Genomic DNA, 27,934 nt, shown 5'->3' with positions numbered 1-27,934 from the left:
AGTTCGTATCCAAGGTGTTCAAGACAATCACAAAGTGGAAACGTTACCCAGGAAGTGGGAAACGTCATATTGGTACATACACGAGGAACTTTGATTGGCAGTGACGCGAGTGACTGTTTGCATACGGAGACACGTGGATATACGTTCCAAACCTTATGCAGAGTGAAGAAAGCAGAATGAGATGCATCGTGTTTAATTGCAGCGTGTGAAGTTTAATGCGTGTGAAGTTCTGGAAGAGGGAAGGAAAACACGGCATGTCAGGTGTTGCCTATAGATACCTGGGGTGATGGAAATGTATGCATCTTTGGGTGCAGTAGATGTACAAATAGGTCCAAGTTCACTGAACTATGCCTTCACATGGATACCTACCACTACACGTCCTTTGCGTTTCATTAAACCTGATTGCAGGGTGGGCGTCCAAAGGGAAAGTCTACTAAACACAGACGGACACAAATTTGAAAAATGAGAGAAAAAGACCCTAAGGTACTCTTTAAAAAGTTAATGAAAACTGACAGGTGTATCTATTGAAATAGGATGTGTGTGTAATTTGATAATATGTGTATAATTTATTATATATTACATAGAACATATAACCAACTATATATTTTATATACAATCAATTATATAATTATATAACATTGCATATCTATTACATATATGTATGTATATAATTACCTAATTATATAATGTTACAAGTATATTACACACAATGTATGTATATATGCAATGTTATATAATTATTGTATATAATATATAATCAACTATATATTTTATATAGTTATATAATCGATTATATAATTATATAACATTACATATCTATTACATATATGTATCTATATAATCACACAATTATATAATGTTACATGTATATTACATATAATGTATGTATATATGCAGTGTTATATGATTATTGTATCTAACATATAACCAATTACATATTTTATATACGATCAATTATATATTTAATTATATAATTGTATTACATTACATCACATCTATTACAGCTATGTACATAATTATATAACATCACATGTATATTACATATAATATGTATATATGCAACATTATATAATTATTGTATATAATATACTGCAGTTTTATCCATTACTGACTTCGTAGAGCCTTCGAGTGTTATTTATGGACTGCTCACTATATTGCAGGCATATACATATACATATACATTTTTATTATTATATATTATTCCATATTATAATTGTATAAGATTTCATATTATATATATAACATGTTATATATTTTAATACACAATTATATTTATATATTTATAAACCACTCCAAACATAACCCTTTCTTTTCCTTCATGTCAGTCTCTTTTTATTTCTCATTCTTCAAAGTATGTGCCTGTGTTTATGTGTGTGTGAGCAGTGGAGACTGGAAGATTCTTGCATTCTACCTATAGCTCTTAGAAATTAGGTCTTCAGAAACAGACTTCATTCGGTTTCTTATAATCCCCTGTCACCACCCCTTGCAAGTTTTCTCATTTCTTTATACTGGGAACTTTTTGAACTATCATAAGCTATCATCAGTTCCCCCGAGCAGCTCCATCTGAACTCAGAAAGATAGAAATTAGCATTATACTTCCCACCTACAATGTAAATAGATGTTTGAATCTTACAGGCCAGGATCTGTTTGCATGATTTGATGCTTTCAGATGCCCTATATTCCTTTGATTTCAGTGATACCTCCTGCTTCATTTTGTTATCCTAGGAGTCGTCTACTGGAAGTCAAATGTTGGTGTGGAAATCATTGTTATTTCCAGGTGAATTCATCAGCATGTGTGATTGCTGGTGTTTTCAATTTAGCAATACAGTTCAGCTATGCGATCATTTGTCATTTTCTGGTGTCCTCTTTCCACCGCATCTTTACTCTTAGTAAAGAATTTCATGCATGATATTATTACTTTATAGATCTGTATCTGGCTCTGATTTGAACAATGGAAGTAAAAAAAGTGTCTTCATCGTCTGTTACTCTTGAGTTCTTAATAAAATGCCTGCAGGAAATTGAGTATTTTATAAATAATATTTGAAGCAGCAAAGGCTTTGGTGAATTTAATAATGATTAAACATTGCTACTTGGGAGTTCTTCAGGGTAGAGAATGATTGAGGCCAGTGTCGGGAACCCTATGGTCACAGGAGGTCCCTGAGAATCATCTCATTAAAGCAAGAAGGGTGTACCGAATTTCTTAAGAACTCAGAGTCTCACTTTTCAACATCACCGAGGTATTTCACTGCAAACATGCAACTCAGATGCCCTCTCAGGGTCATCAGATCAGGCCTTTTCATTCTGTTTTATTCTTACATGACAGAAAACTTGAAGACCATTCTGCCATTTGGAATGTCCACATCAACTTTGCGCATATAACCGTGGAACGGGCCATTGCTTATCTTGTCAAAGTTGGTGGCTGCGACCAAAAGCGTGTTCCATTCTCCTGAAAGCTAAAAGCAAAGTTTCCATCAGAAACGTTGGTCCAGTTCTTTTGATGGCCTCCAACATCATCCAGCATGGGTTTCCCTCCTCTTTTACATCAGCAGTGAGCTATCTAACTTTAAGGAACAAAAGCACGATTTATAAAATACTGAGAAACCCAAGTCTGCAGCAGAACAAAAAACTCACATAGTCCTGAAATAGCACACTCGTTCTTTTCAAATGCAAGATCTCAAACCCAACAGCTCTTTGGCTGATGCACCTTCTGTTTTATAAGTATGGGGGAAGCAGCCAGTTAATAGACCAGAGCAGACATGTACAAAAGAAATGTGTAAGGAGGTGGTGAACAGAGGGATTCCGAGTTTCCAGGTGCATGGCTAGGCTTAGATGCACATAAATTTGGATATACATAGAAACCCCCCCAAAAGACACACACACACACACACACACACAGGCACACACAGAGGCACACACAGAGGCACACACAGAGGCACACATATGAAGACGTCCATGTCAGGTCATCCTTTTTCTGGTACCTTTGCAAAGTTGTTCCAAAAAGGTGGGCGGCCGTCCGGTAAAGGTAGGTGGCCGTCCGGTAAAGGTAGGTGGCCGTCCGGTAAAGGTAGGTGGCCGTCACAAACCAGAACGACTCCAAGAAGTAAGAGTAGAATCTTCATCTTTCTAACACCTCTTGGTTTCTCCTCTGGAGGAAGCTCAGAAGCAATTACCTGCTGGTGAGAATGTTGACCTCTTTATATGGTAAACATCTGTGAATGTGGCAATGTTTATCTACTTGTCATTTTTTAACAAGAGACCATTGTGCAACACTGAAAATAAACATCCTGCTGGCAGCAATGTATCCCAAAGATCTTTCAGACCTGGGTCATAAACCCCTCCAAAGGACGTTCCGTAAACCCCTTCCATAAACCCCTCCAAAGGACATTCAGAAGGTAGGCCTGCGTACAGGGTCGTTTGGATCAAGCCTGCATATCTCATGTCACACTGAGACTCATTCACTCATTCTTGGAGGGGGGGAGTGCAGGGAACAAACCTGTCCTTCCCTTTCTCTCAGATGAGTTTCAAAGAAATCACCTTCTTTCCCAGCAAACTACACCCTTTTCCTTGTTGAAAGACAGATTTATGTGTGGGCATTGAGTTATGCCCACTCATAAATATAAATGCCAAGATACACACGAAATGTGTGGAAACATTAGGTCTTCCTTTATTTCCCAGACTCTGAAGTGGGTGAACGAGCTGGACGGTACACTACTTTGGAGGTTTTTTGGGGACAGAGGTTTAGAGTGTCCTGAGTGACTCTGACCCTGTGAGTTGATTGTGACGTCAGACAATTTTGTACTGATGGAAAGCTCGTAGGGGCGTGTTCCGCTTGGAGAAAACAGGTTTTAAGTTGTGATTAAAAACTTAAAAAAAACCCCAGTGAATCAGTCGACAAAATAACACTCTTATAAGAAGCTGTTACCATGGCCAATTTCTTCAATATTAAGTGAACTTTCCAGTCATCTTTACAGGCTAATAAACAGTACCAGAGGTGCCTTGGTAGCTCAGTTGGTTAAGTGTCTGATGCTTGATCGCAGGTCAGGTCTTGATGTCAGGGTTGTGAGTTCAAGCCTCGCGTTGGACTCCACACTGGGTGTGAAGTGTCCTTGCCTAAATTAATAAGCAAACAAACAAACAAACAAACAAATAAATAAAGCAAGAACAGTCAACCTTACAACCCTTTTGCTCACTTTTTGTCGGTTATGAAATGGAAAGAGTAATGGCCTGTGGGATAAGAATAGACCAGAATGTCAAGAATATATGGGTATCTTTTGAAATATGATAAGAGCAGGGCTAATATGGTCTAAAACCCAGTCTGTTGCAATAACCCTTCATTTAAAGTGTCCCCCATCGAAACTCATGTGTTGAAATCCAAACCTCCAGAATCTCAAAGTATACTTTCAAAATAGGGTCACTGAAAACATAGTTAATTAAGAGGAGATCATGAGGGACTAATCCAGTATGGCTGGTATCCTTATCAAAAGGGAAATTTGCGCATACATGGAGAAAACAGGGTTATGCTGCCACAAACCAGCGACCTTCCACAGGCGAGAAGAAAGGAAGAAAAGAGACCCTCCTCTAGAGGCTGCATGGAGAGCCCAGGCTGCCCAAATCCCATCTCAGACTTCCGGCCTCTGGATCTGTGAGATAACACATTTGTGTTGTTTTAAGCCACCGCGTTTATTTTGTTTATTGTTTGTACAGCAGCCCTGGAAAACTCATGTTTTCCAGGAGTTGGGATTTGATATTGATTTGACTTAGGCGATTCGGCTCAGTTTGCCCCTGGCTCCTACAGCCTGCGGCTGAGCCATGTGAGTTCACGGGAGACGTTCTTTTCTCTGTGGCTAACAGCTCAATAGGGCAAGAGAGTTCAAGTCTCATGGAAGCTTCTTGGAAGGTGTCAAGAGAGCATTCCTACAAATGACTGAGGACCTTCAGGGAAATCAAGGAGAAAGAAAACAATGAATTTCCTCTGTTTGTAGTTTCCCTAACATTTTTTATAGGCATTTAAAATGGTGACAGATTTGGGCACCTGGGTGGCTCAGTCGATTGAGTGTCTGACTTTGGCTCAGGTCATGATGTCACACATGGTTCACGAGTTCGAGCCCCGGGTCAGGCTCTGTGCTGACAGCTCAGAGCCTAGAACCTGCTTCCGATTCTGTGTTTCCTCTCTCTCTGCGCCTCCCCTGCTTGTGCTCGCTCACTCTCTGTCTCTCTCTGTCTCTCTCTGTCTCAAAAATAAACATTAAAAATATTTTTAAATGGTGACAGGTTAAAATGATTGGCTCACTTTGTTTTTCACAGAAACCATGTGGTCTTCATTATTCTTGGGAGGTCTTTCCTTTCTCCAGAGATGTGGTTTGGCTCTGGGCACAGGACTGGTCACAGTCTGTCTGTCTTGATTTCACAAATTCTTTTTTATTTACTTTGAAGATACTTTCTATTCTCCCCCAAAAGGCAACAAAAACGATTGTGATGAAGGACTTCCTCGCCAGATGAGTGTAATTAATTACACATAGCATAGACTCAGAAGTCTATGCTCGAGAGAATCGTAACTTCAGAGTAATTCTCGTTTGGGCTTTGACCTTCCCTCACCTTTTGATGAAAGTCTCTCAAGACTCCTGCTTCTTCAACTGACCTCTTGCTTCCTTTATTTTGAAAGAGGCCAGTTTGGGTGCTTGAAGCAGATTGTTTCATTTCTTTTTTCCTCTGCTTTTGGACCCATTATTGCATTTCTCTGTTTTGTATTCCCTCTGTAGATCACCCCATATTGTTGCCTCTTGGATGAAAAATGAAATGAAATCTTTTCCGTATCTGACAGTGTTCCTTCCCACATTGTTCATTTTCAGCATTAGGAGATGGATAATACTCTCTCTTCAGTCAACACGGGGATTGAGTTTAATATTTAAGTAACACTGTCCTCCCTGGTTCCCTTTAAATCCACCTCACTTGCCCTCCACATGCCGTTTGGGTCCTAATTACATCCATTACCTAGGTATATTCACTCAGTGCACGCTGAACTCTAGGAGATATGATAGGTTGGAGGCTCAGTTATTAATTTGTGAAGAATTCTGTGGAGATCTCCCTTCCTTTTTTTTCTCACATAGACCCCGATTTTTTTAGACATCTGAGTCAAGTCTTCAAGTACATTCTGCCCTCCAGCCATGTTCTTTGCTTTCTACTTTTTACATTTCTCTGCATCCAGGACAAGACTCTGGTCTTGCAATTCATTTAATATTCTTGCCGTTTCTAGAATTATCTCTGGGAAGCCAGGTGTCCTGTCTTTTCCTTTTGCATTTTCTAGTTTACATGTTCATTGTAAAGGATTAAGCAGACACCTGTCTACTCTGTCCTGAAGGACCTACAGCATATAACTCTTGCCCAAATCCATTAGGTTGTTTGACTCACGACGTGCCAAGAACAGAAAAAGTAAAGGCCTAAAAGACATTTTGATTTCTCTGTGTATCATTTCACTTTTCTTTTTCTGTAAGTTTATTTATTTATTTTGAGAGAGAGCATGAGGAGGGAGGCACAGAGAGAGAGACAGAGAGAGAGAGAGAGAGAATCCCAAGCAGGGCAGAGCCGACGTGGAGCTCTAACTAATGAAACCGTGAGATCATGACCTGCGCTTAAGTCAACAGAGCCACCCAGGCGCCCCTCGCTTTACATGTAATAGTCTTTATGTTAACTCCTCTTGGATTCCCTACCAACATCCAAGTGTTTAGAGTCACCCCTCTTCTTGGATTCCCTACCAACATCCAAGTGTTCAGAGTCACCCCTCTTCTTGGATTCCCTACCAACATCCAAGTGTTCAGAGTCACCCCTCTTCTTGGATTCCCTACCAACATCCAAGTGTTCAGAGTCACCCCTCTTCTTGGATTCCCTACCAACATCCAAGTGTTCAGAGTCAGAAGGATGATAATTATGTTTTTGAGATCTGGACTCAGAGTAGTTAGGTGACAACTCATCCTAGTTTTCTTGGGAGTTCCTGGTTTCTTGGGATGTAAGACTGGGAATCTTACATCGTAGGAAATCCTGTAGTGCTGAGCCACCAGGGGGAACTAGACACCCTAAGAGTGGTGATTAACCACATGGAATTTCAAGCCTTCCCATGGACATCCTGGCCACTTGATGTGGGACCTGGCTTTCTTAACTGTGTGTTTAAAAAGTTCACTGCAGTGCCAGTAAGAGCCATTGTTCTTGCAAACTCTACAAAGCGCTGTGCAGTTTCCCCAGCCTTGCTTTCCAGCTTTACCCCTTTCGACATGCCTCCTGCTACTGTAAGACCCTCTTCGCAAAAAGATACACGGGCCTCTGGGTGTTTCTAGAAGCCCGTGAGCAATTCTTTAGCAGAAAGGCCACGGTCACTGGCCAGTCAGTGTACACCTTACATGCTTCAAAATTACCTCCCACTCTCCTCTTTTACTACTCCTTCCTCATAGTTTCTGTCCTTCAACAGAAATGTCCACTCCAGGTTGGTTTTTGTGTTATGCTTTTGTGCTGAAACCCCGTGCCAAAAACAGTTCCAGGTGCATATATAGGGGCAGGGTTGCCAGATTAAAATACAGGCTGCTTCATTAAATTTGCATTTTACATATAGCATGGGCATAACTTACGCTGGGAAGAGAAAGCTTTGTTGTTTATGTCAAATTCAAAGCTGACTGCCCATCTCCATTTGTGTTCACTGAGTCTGGATCATGGGACTCTGGAGGCTGACCAGTCCCAGGACGTGCAGTCGGTAACCTGGAGACTCAGGGGAGCCGATGAAAGAGTAAATTTACTCTTGATCCACCTTCTTCTTTATGTAGCCAGCCTCACTTCCATAAAATCGGACCACCACAAGTGACTGTAGATCTGGTTACATATGTATATCTGGACTTGATGCATTCAACAGTGTGGTTTCATTTTCAACCACCGAGAACATTTTCAGCGGTGGTGAAGCATGCAGGCACCGAAGGGGTAAATCTCAGATCTCCACACGGGAACAGCAGCACCACAAACACACCTCAGCACCTGTCCTTGTGAAGTTTTCTCTCCAGAAATTCTCTCCTCTCTATGCGCCTCGGAAGCCCACTAAGCCATACAACAATCCCACAAACCTATCCACATAGGGAAAAAGAATCTGCCAACCTCCGTGATGCATCCGATGGCCGTTCTAACTGCGATAAATGCACACGGCAGGCAGTAGTCATAAGCATAGGTATTGATAGGACTAGAGGAGATACCCCATGGTTCCTGCAAATGTCAGAGGGGGCGGCTTCCTGCCTGAAGGTAAGGCACTGCTGTGACTCCCATAGCTCATGCATGTGTTTGCATTTAGTTAGTTTTCAGTGGTTGCTTACTTCTTTGTTTTAGTTTCAGGGTGATGCATTTATTTTGCCAGATGATGGGCATTGCCTTCCTGGGGGGATATGCCGCCGAGCGCCATTCTTTATTACAACATTTATTGTCAATGAACTGTGGATTGTGGTTCCTCCCCCCTGAGGAATGGTTCGATATAATCTAGTCCCACATTGGAAACAAAGGCCCCTGTGAGCACAGATAAATCACAGTGGAAATACGTGAAAGCTCCCTTTGCAAAAATGCAAAAATCGGGGTGGGGGGAGAGAGGGAAGGAACACTGGAAAAGAGTAAGAGATGAAACACACCAGAAAGGTATAACAATTCTAGAGGTAATGCACGGGGCACCTGGTTGGCTCGGTGGGTTGAGTGTCTTTTGGCTCAGGTCATGAGTTCATGAGTTCTAGCCCTGCGTGGGTCTCTGTGCTGACAGCATGGATCTGCTTGCTATTCTCTCTCTCCCTTTCTTTGTGTGTGTGTGTGTGTGTGTGTGTGTGTGTGTGTGTGTGTCTGTGTGTGTCTCAACATAAATAAATAAACATTAAAAAAAAATAAAAGTAAATTTGAAGAATCCCTACTCCTAACATCATGATAGCACACATCGATAGTCACGTGCACTCCAGATTTGACCGCGAGGGTTTGCACACCTGTTTCAGGAAGGGCATACTACTTCACTAAAGTATTACTAACGATAAAGAACATTTGGAAAACAAAGTTCATCTAATTGAACGAATTAATATATCTCAAACATTGCACCGAACAGTGGAAGCACTCTTGTACTCTAAAAGGCAAAGCAAAAATTTTAACCAGCTTAAAACTTGAAGTCTGAAAAATCAAAAGACTAAAATCATACAGATTATCATGCAGGCAAGTAGTGTATCATAACCCAAAGGAGAGATAGAAAGAGCTCATACATTTGGTATTGGGAAATAATGTTTTGTTTTTTTTTAAATGCATCCGAGAAAAACTACACGGACATTTGAAGACAGTTTGAATTTCATGAAAAGCTACAAATTAAACCATGGCAAATCAAGTACAAATAGGAGTATGGTGGAACCGCTTTGGAAATACTGACCCTTACCCTTAGTATCGAAAGCCACTCGTGGGCTTTGAGTTGAGAAATGCTGTGCTTTGACTTCAGCTTTCACCAGATTATCCAGCTGATTTCTTGATAGTCACTGGGCAGCGTGGAAGACCGGTGGGGAGACCACTCAGGGGTCTTGTGAAACCGATGATGGGACTGAGGGTGGCAGTCTGGCTGAGTGGTCACGGTGGTCTCAGTAAGTGGTGTCTGATTCCTGCAAACATTTTCAAGTAGACCCCTCAAGATCTCCTCGAGTTTGAATATAACTTGTGAGTGACGAAGAATGTTCAGAAAGCATTGCAAGATTTGGAAGTTTGGAGACTTCTCACACTCAAAGACTAAATGTGGGTGGGTTTGGGGCACATGATGTTGAGCTCACGTTTGGACATTTCAGATGCGAGAAGTACAGTGGGTGTTTTTATCAGCCAGTTGGCTCGTGTCTCAGACACCCAGCATCAATGGTGGTTTGCATGACTTGGTATTTATTTTGATCTCATGGCCACACAGGCTATGGCTCGTCTGAGACTCTTGATATGCATGTTTTCTCATTCCAGGGCCCATGGTGAGGAATAGCTCTTTATTTATGTGGCATGTGTCCATTCTCGTGCCAGAGGGAAGGGACCGGAGTCTGCTGTGATCCTCACAATCGTGTTTCAAGTTTCTTCTCACAGGTGGCACCTGGCGTTCCTGCGGTAGTGCATGTCATACAGTAAGAACTTGATATTATCCGCTGCAGTTAGCCATGTGAGGTCATGCAAATGTGGGTGGGTCCCGGTCAGTCATGGAGCAACTTTTCTTCATACTTTACCTCACCTTTGCTCCTTACGTAAGCCGCACACTGCTCCAGGCTTTGGAGTGAATTCAAGAGAGAATTGACAAGGAGAAATAGGAGCCCATGAGTCTAGACAACTCTTTTGAAAAATTTTGCAAGAAGAAAGCAGAAAAACATGGCATACTTGGAGAGGAATATGTACCTTTTTTTTTTCTTTTTTTTTTTTTTTAATTTTTTTTCCACGTTTTTATTTATTTTTGGGACAGAGAGAGACAGAGCATGAACGGGGGAGGGGCAGAGAGAGAGGGAGACACTGAATCGGAAACAGGCTCCAGGCTCTGAGCCGTCAGCCCAGAACCTGACGCGGGGCTCGAACTCACTGACCGCGAGATCGTGACCTGACTGAAGTCGGACGCTTAACCGACTGCGCCACCCAGGCGCCCCTATACCTTTTTTTTTTTAAGTAAACTTTTTTATGTTTAAGTTAGGAGAAATAAATCAAAAGAACTAACTGGCACACCAGAAACAAATAATTTGAAAAGAAGTGAAATAATCAAATATAGCAGGAACATTTTTGCAAACGTACAGCCCTTAAATCAAGAGTGACTAATGGGTGATGGTATTGAAGCGATAACCTCACGTTGAACACAAGTCAGCTAGGTAAACGTTGCTATCCTAGGGCTGATAGATTGTCTGGAAGTAAAGGCGGGTAAAGGGTTGACGAGTTGTGCGTGTAACAACTTACTCTGGTAACGCTGTGTTGGCTTCCATGAGGTTGTTGACTTCACACCTATAAGAGGGTTTTTCTCCTGTGCAACTTATAAAGAGTGCATAACCTCCCATTTCAGTGAGAAACATGCCATTTATCTACTAAATGTATATGTAGGGCCATTTGGTTGCCCTGATTCCAGTAAGAGTAGAACAGTCTTTAGTCTTATTGGAGCACATGCATGTGCATGCCATACAAACCTTTCTGCACTCAAGATAAGAAAGTCTGGACCAAAATTTTCTTTGAAAACAAGGCCGGGATTGAATTTATTTGTCAAGGGGGAAAAAAAGAAAAAGAACGTCCAACTCTCTAAAACTGCTATTTTGTTTTGGGCATTAGGATCAAGCAAGCATGTTTCACTGTGGCTCAGTGGGTCCTAGTATTTCTTAAGTTTCCGCCCAGTCAGGAAACCCTTTCAACATCTCCATCCCTGTGTACATGTACATGAAAGTAACAGTCCGTCTCGTGGGCAAGTATGTCCACATCTCTGGGAACAGGCTGCGGGACTTGGAACAACAGTCTGTAAAGACAACGTGGACAAGCTTACCCCCCCGCCCCCGCCTTCGTAATTTCTCGAATTCCCCCTGCGACCTATAGATTATTTCGAATATGGAAATCTTCAGTGCAAGAACCTAACCAGGACCAGAGAATTCACACTAAGAGAGGGCTGTTTTCAATCCTGCTCCTGAGGCAGGATGCCCTATTCAAAGGAGTTGGCTTCCCAAACTTCATTCAATAAATCCTCCTCCACTTTTAAGACTTCTTTACAAAAACAGCAAATGCTTCCTTGGACTTATTCTTATGGCTTCCTTAAAAAACAAACAAACAAACAAAACACAAGTTTTAAGCCTCTTTCTTTATTGTGATTCAAATTACTCTTCAAAGCCTCTTTCCTTGAGAAGTCTATAACAGACAGTTTTCTATTTCCCTCTTCCCTTGTATTGGAAATTGCATCTTTGGTGATTGTCTTCATTGCGTAAATACTCTTGAATATTCTCCTTACGTGTTTTTTTTATTATTAAATGAAACTCTGTGTATGTACGGAAATTTCATGTAAACCATTCCCTATAAAATGCAGTTCCATAAAATACTGTTTATTTTTACTTCACTTCCATGGGTGTTTACGACTATAAAAAGGAACAGAGTTACAAGATCTCCCTTTAAATGCATTTCCATGAGATGCTAGTTGAGAGGACAGTGTTAGATGGAAATTCAGTGAACTTACCCAAATCATCAATATCTTAAATATTAAATTCCAGGAATCAGGGACAGTGTTCAGTTTTCTTTGTGTGACAGAGGTTCTTATCATTTCAAGGCTAGCTCAGTGTAGAATGTAAACACATTCAAGTTGTACATCTGGTTTAAACATTTTGCCCACGTTCCATTTATAATGTGATTTTACCAAGAGATGGCAGGTGGCCAAGGCATTTGTTTCACAAGATGGAGCACCTGGTGGAACACGATTGTTTCTTTTGTGAAAGGGAGAAAGAAAAAAAAATTACTTCTTTTTAAAATAAACATTCCAGAAATTTCTCTTCATAATTGACATAAAACAGACCACATACAACAATTCCTGACGCCTCCCTAAAGCGTTCGTGGAAAGGTTTGGCACGGCTGACAATGCAGATGCTCGAAAGAGATGCCTCTAGGAAAGGCGTTGTCTTTTGTAGACCAGACCGTACGGGGGTTTCCAAAGCACTTGTGGGTTACCAAGAATGAACACAGCATCACTAATGTGTCCTTCCATCGTGTCTTTGAAACCCTCATCTTGCCTATTCATCCTGAACCTCTCTTCTTTTCCCCTTGTTCCGTTAGCACCTCTTTACCGCTATTAAAATTACCAGTGGCTTCCCAGGTCCCAGGCTTCTCCCTAAGGTAAGCACAAAGTGCTTACAGTATGATTCTGAAAACGTATCGAGTATTTCCTTTATCTTATGCGGGTTTGAGTTTGTTTTCTCTTTTTCTAGCTTCGTAGAACATTAATTTTAATCCTTATAAAACATCTGATATTATGCATACAGAGCTGAAAATATCCCTCTAATGACCATGATAGCTGCATCCCACACACTGTAATAGGGTCTGTAATACTTTTCTTCTGTGACCTGTGGGCTATGCAGAAGTAGTTTGTTTAAATTGCCAGATATCCAGGAATTTGCCAGATAATTGTGTTCATTCATTTTTAACTTAATTCTCTTTTGATCAAAGAATATACTTGATGGAATTTCAGTCTTTTAAAATGTCTTCCTAAGTACAGGTTTGAGGGGCACCTGGGGGACTCACTCGGTTAAGCATTTAATTTCAGCTCAGGTCATGATCTCACAGCATGTGGGTTCGAGCCCCGCGTTGGGCTCTGTGCTGACAGCTCAGAGCCCGGAGCCTGCTTCGGACTCTGTGTCTCCCTCTCTCTCTGCCCCTGCCCTGATTGCACTCTGTCTGTCTCATATACGTCTCATACATACATACGTATATGGAAAGAGGGAAATTTTTAAAAATAAAAAAAAAATATCTTAGTGTGTATTTTATGGGCCAGCAGATAGTCTGTCTTTGTGGAAGTTCCACAAGCACTTGAAAATGAGGTCGTTGGGTGCGTATTCTGCCGAGGTGTGTCATTTCAAGCATTTGATGGGGTGCCCACATCACACCTGCTCTCACTTCCGCTGTCTTTGTTCCATCAGTTACCCAGAGAGGACCTCAAGCACCAAATGTGCAATTTAAGGATTTGTCCATTTTTGACTTGAGAACTATCAGAATCACGCTCCCGTCTATTTTCAATCTCTGTTGTTATGTACATACATTTTAATAGCTTTCTGCTTTCTTGATGATTAAACCCATTTATCATTAGGAAATCTCCTTTCTTATGCCCATATTCATGGATTCCTGAAATCCACTTTGTCTGATTGTAGCGTAACTCGTTGTAGCTTTCTTAGGACCGGGGTCTGCGTGGTATATCGTTCCCATTCATTTATTTAAATTGTTTTTAAGTTTCTTTATTTGTTTTTGAGAGAGAGCAAGTGGGGGAGGGGCAGAGAGAAAGGGAGAGAGAGAAGGTCTGAAGCAGGCTCCGCACCATCAGAACAGAGCCCGACTCGCGGCTCGAACTCATGAACCGTGAGATCATGACCTGAGCTAGAACCAAGAGGTGAACGCTTAACCGACTGAGCCCCCCCCCAGGTGCCCTCCATCTATTTATTTTGAACATATAGGATTCTTATAATTAATATGCATCTCTTCTAATAATAGCATGATGGAGGATTTTATTTTTTATCCAGAGCTTGTATTACACACATGGATTGATGTCATTAGGTAATTTATATGTTTCATCTAATTTGTTGAGGTATAACACTTACAGTGAACTACATCCACTTAAAATGTATAGTTTGGTGAATTTGGGGAAATGTATACATCACCATGACCACAGTCTTTCCATAATCAGGGCAGAGAACATTCCCATAATTCCAGAACATTCCTTCCTGCCCCTTTCAGTTAAATCATCCTATTGCAAGCTGTAGGCAACCAATGATATGTTCTCTGTCACTGCAGATATGATTGCACATTTCAAAAAGTCAAACATATGAAATAAGACAGCACGTACTCGCCTGTGTTTGTCTTTTTCGCTCAGCATATGGTTTTGAGAGTTTGTACATAGGCTGCAAATATCAACATGGCCATAATTTCTGAACATAAGTCCTTTTTTTTAAGTTTTTAAGTTTATTTTCGAGAGAGAGAGAGACATAGGGCACAAGCAGGGGAGGGGGTTGAACCCAACCCAGGGTTGGAACCCACGAACCATGAGATCATGACCTGACCCCAAGTTAGATGCTTAACTGACTGAGCCACCCACGTGCCCTGAGCAGCAGTTCTTTCGTAGCTGTATGTACAAATCACATTGTAGTCTAGTCACATTTCATTGCATGGGCATGTAAACTGGAAGGCACTTGCAGTGTAAGCAGCCTTGAACGTACTTGAATAAATATTTGTGTGCCTTTTGGCTTTCATTTGTCTTGGGAAAGGACATAGAAGGATTGCTGGGTTGTATACAAAGATATTTTTAAATAGACTTCATTTTGTAGAACACTTTCAGGGCCACAGTAAAACTGAGAGGAACGTACAGAAATTTCGCATTCTCCTGTCTGCCCCCAGACATGCACAGCCTCCCCCACCGTCATCATCCCTCGCCTGACCTGTGTGTTTGTGAGAATGGACGAGCCTTGCACTGACACACCAGCCCCACCCAAGGTGCACAGTTTACAGCACTTTCAATGTTGTACATTGCGTGGGTTTGGACAAATGTCCAGGGACATGCGTCCACCATTACAGTGCCATACGAGTAGTTTTACGGCCTACGTGCTCTGTGGTCTGCCCCTTCATCCCTCCTCTCTTCCTAATTCCTGGAAACTATTGATCTTTTTATTGTCTCCTTGATTTCACCTTTTTGCAGAATGTCACAGAGTTGGAATCACAGTAGGTAGCCTTTCTAGCATCTTTATTCATTCTTGCCAAAATCTGGAAGCAACCAACGTATCCTTCAGTAGGTGGTGGATATGTAAACCATGGCCCATCCAGACAGTGGAATAGTGTTGAGTGCTAAAAAGAAATGAGCTTTCAAGCCATGAAAAGACATAGAGGAGGAGCACCTGGACGGCTCAGTCTGGTAAGCAGCAAACTCTTGATTTGGGCTCAACGGTTCGTGAGTTTGAGCCCTGTGTCAGGCTCTGCGATGACAGCACTGAGCCTGGAGCTGCTTTGGATTCTGTGTCTCCCTCTCTCTCTCTCTCTCTTTGCTTCAGATTGTCTCTCCCTCCTCTCTCTGCCCTCCCCTGCTCACTCGCATGCTCTCTCTCAAAAAAAAAAAAAAAAAATACAAAAGGCATGCAGGAAACTTAAATACAGATTCCTAAATGTAATTTTTGTAAAAAAAAAAAAAATTATATAAACTCTTAGTCTGTTCAAATCCCTAATAACTTACATCTTAATTAGTAGTCTCTGAATTAGAGTCCTCAAATAAGAGTACATGATAGATCTTTTAGTCTTTATGTATATATTTACATAAATATAATTTTATTACATATATTTATCTAAGTATAATTTTAATTTATTTAAATTTACATGTATGTGTTTCAGTTTACATCTATCCATCTATCATCTACCTATCGTTTATGTACTTAGATAATCTTTGACTTGTAACCCATTCACTTGTAATACTTTGGTCCTGAATATCTCAATTTTGTTTCTTCAAACAGATGTGTATTTAAAATACCTATTCATGTTGGGATAAATTACATCCTGACATAAAGCTGTCTGTTCTCATCGCTGTTGCTTTCAGAGTATTGATGAAATTAGAGGAGAATGGCCCTTTGTGTGCGTTATGCTTGACAGATTGGCCAGTAAATATAAGACACAGGGTCCACATTTCACTTCTGCTGATGCTTGCAAGCCGGGAGTTGGGTTTTGTTTTGTTTTGTTTTGTTTTGTCTTTAAGTTGATCTGTTTAACACAGAGAGTGCACGAGGTAGGGCAGAGAGAGAGAGAGAATCCCAAGCAGACTCTGCACTGTCAGCACAGAGCCTGATGTGGAGCTTGAACCCACAAATCGTGCGATCATGACCTGAGCCAAAACCCAAGAGTCAGCGGCTTAACTGACTGAGTTCTAATAGCCAAGTCCAGTGTTTAGTTCTGTCTGCACTATTGAAATAGCCTCTACCCTCAAATTCCTTTATTTGCAACTTTCAGAATTCATCTCTATAATCTGGGTCCTGTCATCATTGCAAATGCTGGAATCCACCCCACCAGTTTTTGCTAGTCATATTTTTTCAGATCCTGTGTGTTTTCAGAGCACCCCCAACTCAACACCAAGCTGCACCGCCAACAACATGATCTCTCGCTACACCCCCTTGCGTCTTCTCCTTCTCCTTCCTTTTCTCAACAGTCCGCATCCTTCCCCTTCCTTCCTTTTGAGCCAGCTGCATTGCCATACAGCACGTTGCCCACCTTGCCCTCCTCCCATGTACCCATTAGCACCCTTAGTGTTCTTCCTTACCCGAATCACAACTGAGAAGTGTCTTCCCAGAATCGCCGAGTGTTCCCTTCGACACTTCAGTTCGCTATCTTGCTTTATCACGTTTAGCCCCTCAACAGCTACAGACGTACCGTGAATTCTTTCGCAAGGCTTATAGCTGCTCTCATCCCCTTGCGTTCCCTCCTGTGTTTGTCCTTGCGCTCGCACGCATGTTCTGGTGCCCACTGTCTCCTCGAGTTATTTATTAGCAACTAGGGTGGTGACGTTTGCTGTCTCCAGCTCTTTTGGTGAGGAGCATGCTGGACCCTCTGCCCAACAAACCACCCATCCTTCCCTGGGTATGACATGTCCTCCTCCAAGAGTCTGGTCAGGTGTAGTGTCTTTGAGAAATAATCCCTTACTGTTTATTCTCACCTACATAGCCCTTTATATGTGTACGCATCGTGCACAAAAATATGTTGGTGTTGTACTGAAGTCATCATGTTCTTCTGTCCTAGGGAGCAGAAACCCCAAACACGTTAGATTTCTTAATTGAGAGCCTGTAATAAGACTTCATATAAGGCTCACATTTGATTGATCGTTGCAATGATCATGGCTGCCTGAGTGATAGAGATCCTAATAAGCTATATCTGTCAACCACAGCAAACCTTGGTGCTATACTTACAGCAGTCTGGAATCCGGAAAACAAAATGGCAAACATCTAGCTCTCATTGCAGAGGATTGTTCTGCTCAACACCCGCTCAGTAGACCACGTAGATAGTTTGCAGGAATTGCAATGTGAATTTAAATCCACATTGTTCATATGAAAGTCAAGTCCACCCAAGGGATAACTCAGCCTGCAACCTGTCTCTTCCTTTTAATCATTCTACTCCTGATTCACACTGAAAATGATATTGAGTGTGTGTGAGCAGCACATTTTCAAATGTCCTGGTACATTTGGCCACTGACTCATAATTTCATTGGGTTTCATAGCAAGGATCCTATAAACTCTGACCATGCTGGTTAGCTTCGGGCATTTTGGAGTGATTATCTCAGTAGCAGGCCAAACAGAAAAGAAGCAAGGGGAAAGTATAAATAATATTGAGGACTTAATGTAACAAATCTCAAGGAAATGTGTGGTTGTACTCTTTCCCTGTGGAATATAACTTTCTTCAGAACAAGGATTTGGGCTCCTAGAGACAGAAAGGATGCAACGGTCTTACAATAAATTTTATGTATACTGCTTTCTGTAGCACTTAAACATCTTCAGTAAAGAAGTTCCTTCCATGGAAGAAGGAAACTAAGGCGGAACACAATAGCTCATGAAAGAGCTGGCAAAATACAGCAGAATATGGATCATAAGCAGGTGGAACTCAGTAATGAAGAATAAAGGTTGCAGAAATGGAGATGAAATCAAAGAAAAGCTGGAAAGAATACAACCTGCAGGGAAAACAAGAAGAGAGACAGAGGGTAACTAACTACTCATACGTTAGAAAAAATATTGCACGTGGTATAGAGTAACCTTGGCCAAAATACTAGGCTGATTGATAAGGATGAAGATTAGGACTGGCCTCAGTTTCTGTGTGGTGATAATCAGAACGGGTAACACAGAATGTAGGTAAGAAAGTGGGAACCAAATACGTTTCACATCCAGCCACACTGTGCCTTGAGCATCTAGATACATGCAAAATTATTTTTGATGAAGAAGAATTCATTCCAGGGCACCTGGGTGACTCTGTCGGTTGAGCGTCTGACTCTTGATTTTGGCTCAGGTCAGGTCCTGCGGTTTGTGGGTTTGAGAGACATGTTGGGCTCTATGCTAACAGTGTGGAGCCTACTTGGGATTCTCTCTGTCCCTCTCTGTGCAAATCTCTCTCTCAAAATAAACGTTTAAAACAAAAAAACCTAAGGGCATAACGTAACCATGAAAGTGTGTTACGGGACACTTCCAGACCACACACTTTAAGCAAAAATGAAAGGGTCCAAGGGAAAACAGATACAACCCTTCCTAAATATCAGGGAAAAAGTCAACCAGATACCAAACCAACATTAATATATGGCATAAGGAAGTATTAATAAGAACTGATCACAAATGAGTCACACAAAAATCTTCAATACATTTCAAATTTAATCCTGATTTTAAAATGGGAAAACTGCATAAATGTGTTGCTAACCTAAGGGAAAATGAAAACCAGCTAAAACAAACAGAATGCTGCTACTAAATCAGATTTGTTCAGCCCAAAAAGTATCATGTAATCATAGGAGAAATAAGATGGAGTTATCCATGAAAGAGAAGGAAATCACAAAATGCTCATTCTCACTATTCTTGATATTAATAATGCCAAGAGCCGGTGTAAAACCATAAGAGTATAAGGAATTCATACAACTCGGTAGCAAAACAAAACAAAACAAAACAACAACAACAAAAAACATGATAAGAAAAAGGTCGAAGGAGTTGAACGACTTGAATATGAATAGATCTTTCTCCGCTGAAGAGAGCACTCATCATCAAGGAAATAAATACAGATCAAAACTACAATGAGAAACCACCTCACACCTGTCAGAATGGCTAAAATCAACAACACAAGAAACAGGTGTTGGCGAGCATGCGGAGAAATTGGAAATTTCCTCCTGCGCTGTTCGTGGAAATGCAGACCGGTAACAGCTGGTCTGGAGGACCGTATTGAGGCTTCCCACAAGGTTAAAAAATAGAATTACCCTAGGGTCCAGCAATTCCACTTCTGGATATTTGTATTATTGAGCCTTAAAAAAGATGAAAATACTATCACATGAGACAACATGGATGAGCCTGGAGGACAGTACACGAAATGCCATATGCCAGTCACAGAAGGACAGATACGACATGCGTCCACTTATGCAAGGTGCTCATGCTTGTCCAGTGCGCAGAAGCCCACACAGGAAGGTGGCGCCCACGGGCGGTGGCGAGTGGAAATGGACAGGTTCTGTGCGTCATGAGCAGCGTTTCAGTCAACAGGACGACCACGTTCTACAACATGGTGCCCATGGTCATGTAATATTAGACAAGTAATAGAAAATCATAGAGAAGGTGCTGCCATATGAGGATGTTTTATAAAGAGTTAAAATAGATTATACGTACCCATATACATGCATATACATAGCAGTGTCCTTTATCTGTGTAAGCAGTAACAATTTAGAGTATATCATTGCAGGTAAGATCTACTTTACGGTAGTACCAGAAAGTTTAAATTGTGAACGTATTCAGAGTATTGGTAGGAGAGAAACAGGTATGAGGGAGTAGAGAGGAGCCTTGATCAGATGTAAAAGTATACCGGGTTAATGGAGGAAGAAATTCAACAACAAAATGACATAGGTCCTTCCTGAAGGTTCCTACAAATTATATAAATATATAGTGTTAACGTATGCTTTGTATATAAATATAAAAATGTAAAACTATAAAGTGATTTTATCACAAAAATACAAAAAATATGAAAATATATATATGAAAATATAAAATATAAATAAATATAAAATATTAAAAATATAAATATAAAAATATATAAAAACTGTAAAGTATAGAAAATATAGTAAAGATATAAAAACAGGGGCACCTGGGTGGCTCAATCCATTAAGCATCCCACTTCAGCTCAGGCCATGATCTCTTTTGAGCCCCGCATCCAGCTCTGTGCTGACAGCTCGGAGCCTGGAGCCTGCTTCGGATTCTGTGTCTCCCTCTCTCGGTGCCTCTCCCCAGCATGTGCTGTCTCTCTCTCTCTCTCTCTGTCTCTCTCTCTCTCAATAATAAATCAATAAACTTTTTTAAAAATATGAAAAAATATAAAAAACATATTTTCAGTATATATTTTATGTAATTGTCCTTTTCTGTAACTGTCCTTTATCTGTGACTCCACACCCTGCCAGTCAGTGGGGCAGAGATGCATAAGGAAAATCTGGAAGCAGCGAAAGAAGGGAGGAAGGAAGGAAGGGAAGGAGAAAGGAAGGAAGAGAAGAGACAGGAAAGAAAAGGAAAGGAAAGAAAAAAGAAAAGACAATTTTTTTAGGATCAAACCAAAATTCTCACCCACTCCATGTGAGGAAAACAGAGCCCTATACTCTGGGCTGATGGCTCAGAGCCTGGAGCCTGTTTCCGATTCTGTGTCTCCCTCTCTCTCTGCCCCTCCCCCGTCATGCTCTGTCTCTCTCTGTCCCCAAAATAAATAAAAACGTTGAAAAAAAAAAGCCCTATATCCCTTAAACTCATTGGAAAGTATTTCATAATTCCTGTCTTTGATTGAGATTGTTGTGACGTGTGAAAAGCCATGCAGATTGGCAGCTGGTGACCAAGCAGGAGGCCATCTGAGAGCTGACTCCTTCACACGCCCTTGTCCTGGGCCTCGGCTTGAACCCTGTCACCTCCCCGAACTCAGTCCTTGGGGAATCCTCCCCTGTGACTCTCACATGATAACAGGTGAAGAAAACCAGTAGTATCTTGATAACAGCAAATGGACCCGCCACATTGGGAGCCTTAGAATTACCATGCGTCCGTTCCTGCACAGATTTCTTACAGAATAAATGCTTGCTACAGATATACTGCGGAAATAAAGTGCACATTCATTTCAGATAAATAGTAGTTGTAGGGCTTACCTTCCTCCGAGAAACCAAGTTATTAGCAATCCCTATTTTTACTTGTACAACGTGTGATCTAATGGAAGGGAAAGAGAGAAATTGAATCGTTTGTAACAACATTCATTTAAAACATCTTGAGACGTGAAGATTGATGAGAAATGCACCAAAGTAGCACTGTTCTGCTGCTTTGTTCATTAAGAGATAAATCAGCCCATTTAAAAAAAATAAAGACTGTAAAATTTCAGATTTATGGTGAAAAATGACATCCATGTAATATTCCAAAATGTCACTTTTAGTAGTTCTACTATTTGGTAATTCTTTAGTAGTTCTATGTATTTGGTAACTCTTAATATCACCCCAGGATGTTATTTACTTTCCGCTCAGTTTTTCTCCAAACCTCTAACTGCTCTAAACAAACAAAGTCTATTAAAATAAAGCAACAAACCAAAAAAAGACGTGAGAACGTTATTTCGAGATAATAATTTGAGAGTAAAAGCAACTGATATAAAATATGTGTCATAATTAAAAGGTAAAAGGCTCCACTAAGAAAAGAAACGTAAGAAGCAATGGGGACTCAAAAAGAGAAAATGTGCATAAAGATTTGAAATGGACCTTGTTGTATGATTTGAAAATGTCAAATCCTTTCAAGACATACTACTGGCACCTGCTGGAACTGGAGACACTTGGTTCCAATGATCTCTTTCAGAAAGTGTCCATTTTGGTGCCAATGAGACCCAGTGGAACTTCACGTGTCCTCTTTTTCCTTTTTTATTTCTTATGTATATTTTCTTCATGCGCCCTATTTTCTGGTTTAGCTGATGTGGCAAAAATAAAATTACAAAGACCGGCATTGTAGTTGTAATGTGTCAGCTATTCAGGAGTTTAAATCTGTACTTCTGTTTCTTACCATTGCTATCATAGAACAGCTGAGATTAAAACATATATTCTTTAAGAAAGAAAAAATGAGACGTAATTTTCCCCTGTCCTTTCCTGTGAAGTTCATAGAAGAATAACACAAAGAAGAAATGGAAAATGGGCAGCGAAAACTACACAGAGTTTAGCACGCTCAGTCAGGTTAAGTAAGTTTGAGTTTCAGGGGGAGGAACCAACAAAAGCCGCTCTAACCATCAACCAGGATCAGGTTTCTCGGAAGAGCTATGACCACGATCCGAACAGCATGTGAAACTATACAGCAAGGTGATCTCGGGACCCCAAGCAGCCAAGAGGGACGTGGGTCAACTGGGAAGACTGGTGCCATAAAACCTTATTACTAGGATGCCATTATGCCATCCAAGAAGGCTGAGAAAGTCTGGGATGCAGTGAACTGGAAGCACAACATGAACTGTGATGTCCATGGTGACATGAGAACTTGAGACAGGCAGGTCTCAGCGACAAGCACTACACAGCTGGAATCCTCAATCCTGAGGGGAGCCGTTCCCCAGCACAGTGGGCTCCATGCTGGTTGTGGGGACATTCAACAGGACAAGTGAAAGGGGTGCTCCAGGGCTCTGTCTGGAGCATTACCCGGAGGACCCCCCGCCCCAATCTGGTGAAGTTGGACCATCGCGTGACACCGTTCCAAGGTGGGTGGTGAGTATAAAGGAGCTAGCAGCAGGTTCATGAAAGGAGATCTGTAGCAAAGACATAAGAAAAGTTGCACATGCAAATAATACACACAGGAAAGAGAATTACTCAGTTGATCCTTGAACAGCACAAGGGAGGGGGTGCCGTGTACTGCAAAGTGGAACATCCCTTCCTGATATAATTTTGACTCCCCGCAAAACTTAACCACGGATAGCCTATTGACCAGAAGCCTTACCAAGAATGTCAACAGTAAGTTAACACATATGTTGTGTGCAATGTGTGTTAGTACTGTCTTCTTAAAGTAAGCCAGGGTAAAGAAAACGCTATTATGAGGCAGGGCACCTGGGTGCCTCAGAAGGTTAAGCGTCCGACTTCAGCTTAGTTCATGATCTCGTGGTTCGTGGGTTTGAGCCCTGCATCAGGCTCTGTGCTGACAGCTCGGAGCCTGGAGCCTGCTTCGGATTCTGTGTCTCCCTCTCTCTGCCCCTCCCCTGCTTGTCCTATGTCTCTCTCTTTCTCTCTCGCAAAAATAAATAAAAATGTTAAAAAGAAAATCATAACGAAGAGAAAATACATTTATAGGACTTTCGTGTGTTATCTAAAATAATCGGTCCTGTACTACCTAAAAAAAATATGATTGGATCTGCACAGTTCAAACGCGTGTTGTTTAACGGTCAGCTGTATAAGGAAACAGCTCATCACACTGCTCTCCAATGAAATATACTTGGCAGGATCTTCTTGGAATAATCAAATGACATGAATGGCTTCAAAGGAAAACCTTAAGAACCCAGAAGAAGGGGCAAAATTAACCAAGACAGGTCAGCACAGACATGGAAGGCACAGCTGAGCCCTGAGCCCTGTGGGAAAGCATGTAGGTTGTAGAGCGCAAACAAAAACCCACCACGGACAAGACGTAGAAGCACCATGAAATTGAGTGGGAAATAGCACAGACTTAAAAATGGTGTCTAAACTAAAAAAAAAAAAAAAAAAAAAAAAAAGTCAACGTTTTTGCTCCTATTGAACAAAACGATTCTAAAATAACCGCTGTGAAATTAGTGAAATGCAACACTTAACAAATGACAACATGGGCACCTGGGTGGCTCGGTCAGTTAAGCCTCCAGCTCTTGATTTTACTCAGATCATGATGTCACTGTTCATGAGTTCAAGTCCCACACTGTCAGTGTGGAGCCTGCTTGGGATTCTCTGTCTCTGTCTCTGTCTCTCTCTCTCTCTCTTGGTCCCTCCCCTGTGACCATAGTGACCTCATTAGCAGGAGAGGGCAAGGAAGTGTCTACAAAGTCCTAAGAGAAAAGGAGAATAAGGTAGATCGTTTTTTCCTGAACCAAGCCAAGTTGTCCATCAACAGACTAAAATCTAAAATCAAGTGAAAGCTTACTATTATAGTACCATGCACCTTATCTTCAAGTTATAGATATCAATATGTGTACACACAGAATAAAGTTTTATACACACACACATTTGTAGATAAATATACACTGATATACACATATGTGTGTATTTATAGGCATAAATACACAACTCACACCGCACATGTCCATTCTCCAACCAGTCACGGACACACAACTCACAGACCCATGTGTCATTCTCCAACCAGTCATGGACACGCAACTCACAGACCCGGGTGTCATTATCCAACCAGTCATGGATACACAACTCACAAACCCGTGTGTGTCATCTACAACCAGTCACAGATACAGACTTACAGACCCATGTGTCATTCTCCAACCAGTCATGGACACACAACTCACAGACCCATGTGTCATTCTCCAGTAATCACAGATACACAACTCACAGACTTGTATGCCATTTTACAAGTAAGTAATAGCCAGGCTATCCTAATCATATTTCCACTTGTAAAAAAAAAGTTAGAAAAGGAATAAATCCTCTGTTTAAGAGTTCTTTTGATGTTAATTCTTACATAGCTGCTCATAGACATTTGAATGATTCTCTTTTCCCAAAATATTATTACTTTTAAATACAGTATATATTCATGGAACATATCTGCAGTTTCATTTGCCAGAAATCTGAGTCTCCTAGGGATTGGTTACAGTGTTGATGTCATTACATCATGGGAGTGAAAACATAACACTTAGAATTATTTTCACAAGCGATTTCCTTTTAGAAGACATGAAAGGAAAAATAATTCTGTATGACGACCTGATTTAGATACCAGAATGCTTGGAATATAAGAGAGGCAACAGGATGGCCTGCCCTTTTCAGCTATAGCTAGAACTAAAATCCTTCTAAATCAAGAATATGCATAGGTGTGTCCTACAATATATGTAAGGTGTTCTGAAAGCAAGGAATATTAATGCATTTATCATCATGTGGGACTGGAAATAGACATATTCCAAGAAAGTCTCATCCTTGGAGGTGTGTGTCCACAAATGCACCTTCTTTTAACGTTTGGGGTTTCTTTTTAATTTTTCTGTTTTTGAGAGAGAAAGATCACGAGCGTAGGAGGGAGACAGAGAATCCGAAGCAGGCTCCAGGCTCTGAGCTGTCAGCACAGAGCCTGACGCGGGGCTCGAACCCACAAACCTTGAGATCATGACCTGAGCCGAAGTCGGACACTTAACTGACTGAGCCACCCAGGCGCCGCCACAAATGGGCTCTCTTGATGTGTGCATCCTCATGGTTATTAATAGTCACTTGTGCTGAGTGAGCCAACAAAGATTCTCATTTTCCTCCCTTTTAAAAGCAAACACATCTCCATCCACAGGCCGCTGCCTGGCCTCCTGCACATACTCCTTGAAATACCCAGCTCTCCAAGGCATTGGAGAGCAGCAGGCCTGAGGCTGGCCATGCTACAGCTATCCAACCTGTAGTGCCTTTGATCTGCTATCCCTCTGTGTCTGTTGGGTTCCTGAAGACCGCTGAGGGGGGCTATGAATTTTGGACATCATTCTTCCAGCGAAGTTCAGGTGCACTTTTGTTAGCTGTGATGTTAGACCATAGGGGGGCAATCCCAGGAGTGTGGCTGTGTGTGCCAATGGTAAAAAGTGCCCTGTTTACTGTTTCCCATCAACCGCATCAAATAGGAGTAGTCGAAATCCCCTCCCTTTGAGTCAGGGGGGACCTGTGTCTTCCCGGACCAGTTGGTTATTGCAAAAATGACACTGTGTAGACTTTTAAGACCTTGCACTTGCTTCCTGGTTTCTGCAGAGCACTCGTTTACGACATGCTCTCTCTTGAGATGTGGCTTATTAGTAAGCAGCCCTTGTTCCATGAGAGACTCAGATTGCATGGCAAAAGTACATTTTGGTGGTCTGTTCAACCCTCTGCCTAAGCACATTTGAGCTAACAATCCCAGTACTAGGGTTATGAGTGGAATTGGCATCTTGTACGTTGACCATTGCCTACCTGTCTGAGTCTTTCCAGGCAGGGGCATACCCACCCATACTGTACCTTTGTCCAGATTTCTCCCCCCTCCCAAAACTCCATGATCAAAGGTAACTGATGTCCACTATGGAAACTGAGACCGCCATGTCTATGGTCTGTCACAGAAAATTACCCATGCATTGCCAAGAAGGGCTCACCTATGGGGCTCTGGGTCTCTGTCACCACCCTCCATCTCTACCACAAGGCTGTGCCTTCTCTAAGAAGCATCAGTAGGAAAGTAAATCACCAAAAATTATCAGCCCACTGGGATCTCCTCATGAGGGCAACATGGCCAGTGGCCCAAAGGTGAAACATCACAGTACTCGTGAGCTTATGGGATCTGCTCATGAGCAAGATGTCACAAAAGGCCAGGACAGAGGGGTCTCCAGTGTGCTTGGGGCACTCCTGAAGCCAGGAAGGTGAAGCTGTGTGGTAACAGGGTCTCCGCAACCCAGGGCATTTTAAGTCTTACTCATGCTTATGAGCCTATAACCACTTACTACGTGAACAGGAGATAGATAGATATATACATACATATATGTATATAGACCCTCGTATTCGTATGTGCAGCCAACATCTTCACATCCAATTGTGTCTGCTTGTGTAGAACATAGGGACCTGCTTTTCCGTGACTGACAGAACAAAGTGCCAAATGCTTTCATGATATACAGTAGCTCATATTCGCTCTAATCCATGGCCCTTAATTTATTTTTTCCTATCACTTTTGCTTCATTCTACTTTACCCATTTTTTTTTTAATTTTTTTTCAACGTTTATTTATTTTTGGGACAGAGAGAGACACAGCATGAACGGGGGAGGGGCAGAGAGAGAGGGAGACACAGAATCGGAAACAGGCTCCAGGCTCTGAGCCATCAGCCCAGAGCCTGACGCGGGGCTCGAACTCACGGACCGCGAGATCGTGACCTGGCTGAAGTCGGACGCTTAACCGACTGCGCCACCCAGGCGCCCCAATTTACCCATTTTTTAAAAACGCTCCTTGCCTGCAACACAATAACGTGGAACAGAATAGAAATGAAACACCAGTTTTCATCTTGAAGTACACAATTTTAGTGAGAAGAAAATCACCTCACACCGATTTTAATAAGATCCTGAACCACGTGTACCTATTTGTTTTGTCACAGCAAACGACTCAGTAGCAGTGTCACTTGCTGATGCTGGTTTATAGATGATTTGAGGGAAATGATTACCTGTTAAGCTTATAATATCCATTTATATTGTTACTGCTTCACAGTGTGCAGTATAATCAACGTATAAGAATACTGCATGTAGGGGTGCCTGGGTGGCTCAGTCGGTTAAGCGTCCAACTTTAGCCCAGGTCATGATCTCACAGCTCGTGGGTTCGAGCCCCGCATCAGGCTCTGTG

At 41.6% G+C, this 27,934-nt stretch overlaps 1 protein-coding gene and 1 long non-coding RNA gene across 8 annotated transcripts in view; one reads left to right on the top strand and one right to left on the bottom strand.

The window, feature by feature from the left end:
- Window positions 1-27,934, top strand: part of LOC123383306 — a 387,308-nt gene that overhangs the window by 232,641 nt on the left and 126,733 nt on the right. The gene's annotated exons all lie outside the window — the stretch shown is intronic.
- LOC109496317 (odorant-binding protein-like) overlaps window positions 1-27,934 on the bottom strand; it is a 61,413-nt gene that overhangs the window by 5,994 nt on the left and 27,485 nt on the right. The window contains exons 1-2 of one of the 4 annotated variants that reach the window (XM_045050464.1): window positions 2,979-3,173; window positions 2,317-2,453 (exon numbers count right to left, since the gene is read on the bottom strand). The exons of 2 other annotated variants lie outside the window; for them this stretch is intronic. In XM_045050464.1, coding sequence (XP_044906399.1) covers window positions 2,317-2,453; window positions 2,979-3,119 — 278 coding nt within the window. In that variant the 5' untranslated portion in view covers window positions 3,120-3,173. Of the gene's footprint in view, window positions 1-2,316; window positions 2,454-2,978; window positions 3,174-27,934 lie in introns of those variants that run through there. One more of the 4 variants, XM_045050462.1, reaches the window with a different exon arrangement.

This window comes from Felis catus, chromosome X (assembly GCF_018350175.1).
Source record: "Felis catus isolate Fca126 chromosome X, F.catus_Fca126_mat1.0, whole genome shotgun sequence".
NCBI lineage: Eukaryota > Metazoa > Chordata > Mammalia > Carnivora > Felidae > Felis > Felis catus.
Note: the sequence above shows the minus strand (reverse complement) of the source record. Positions and strands in the feature narration are given on the sequence as shown.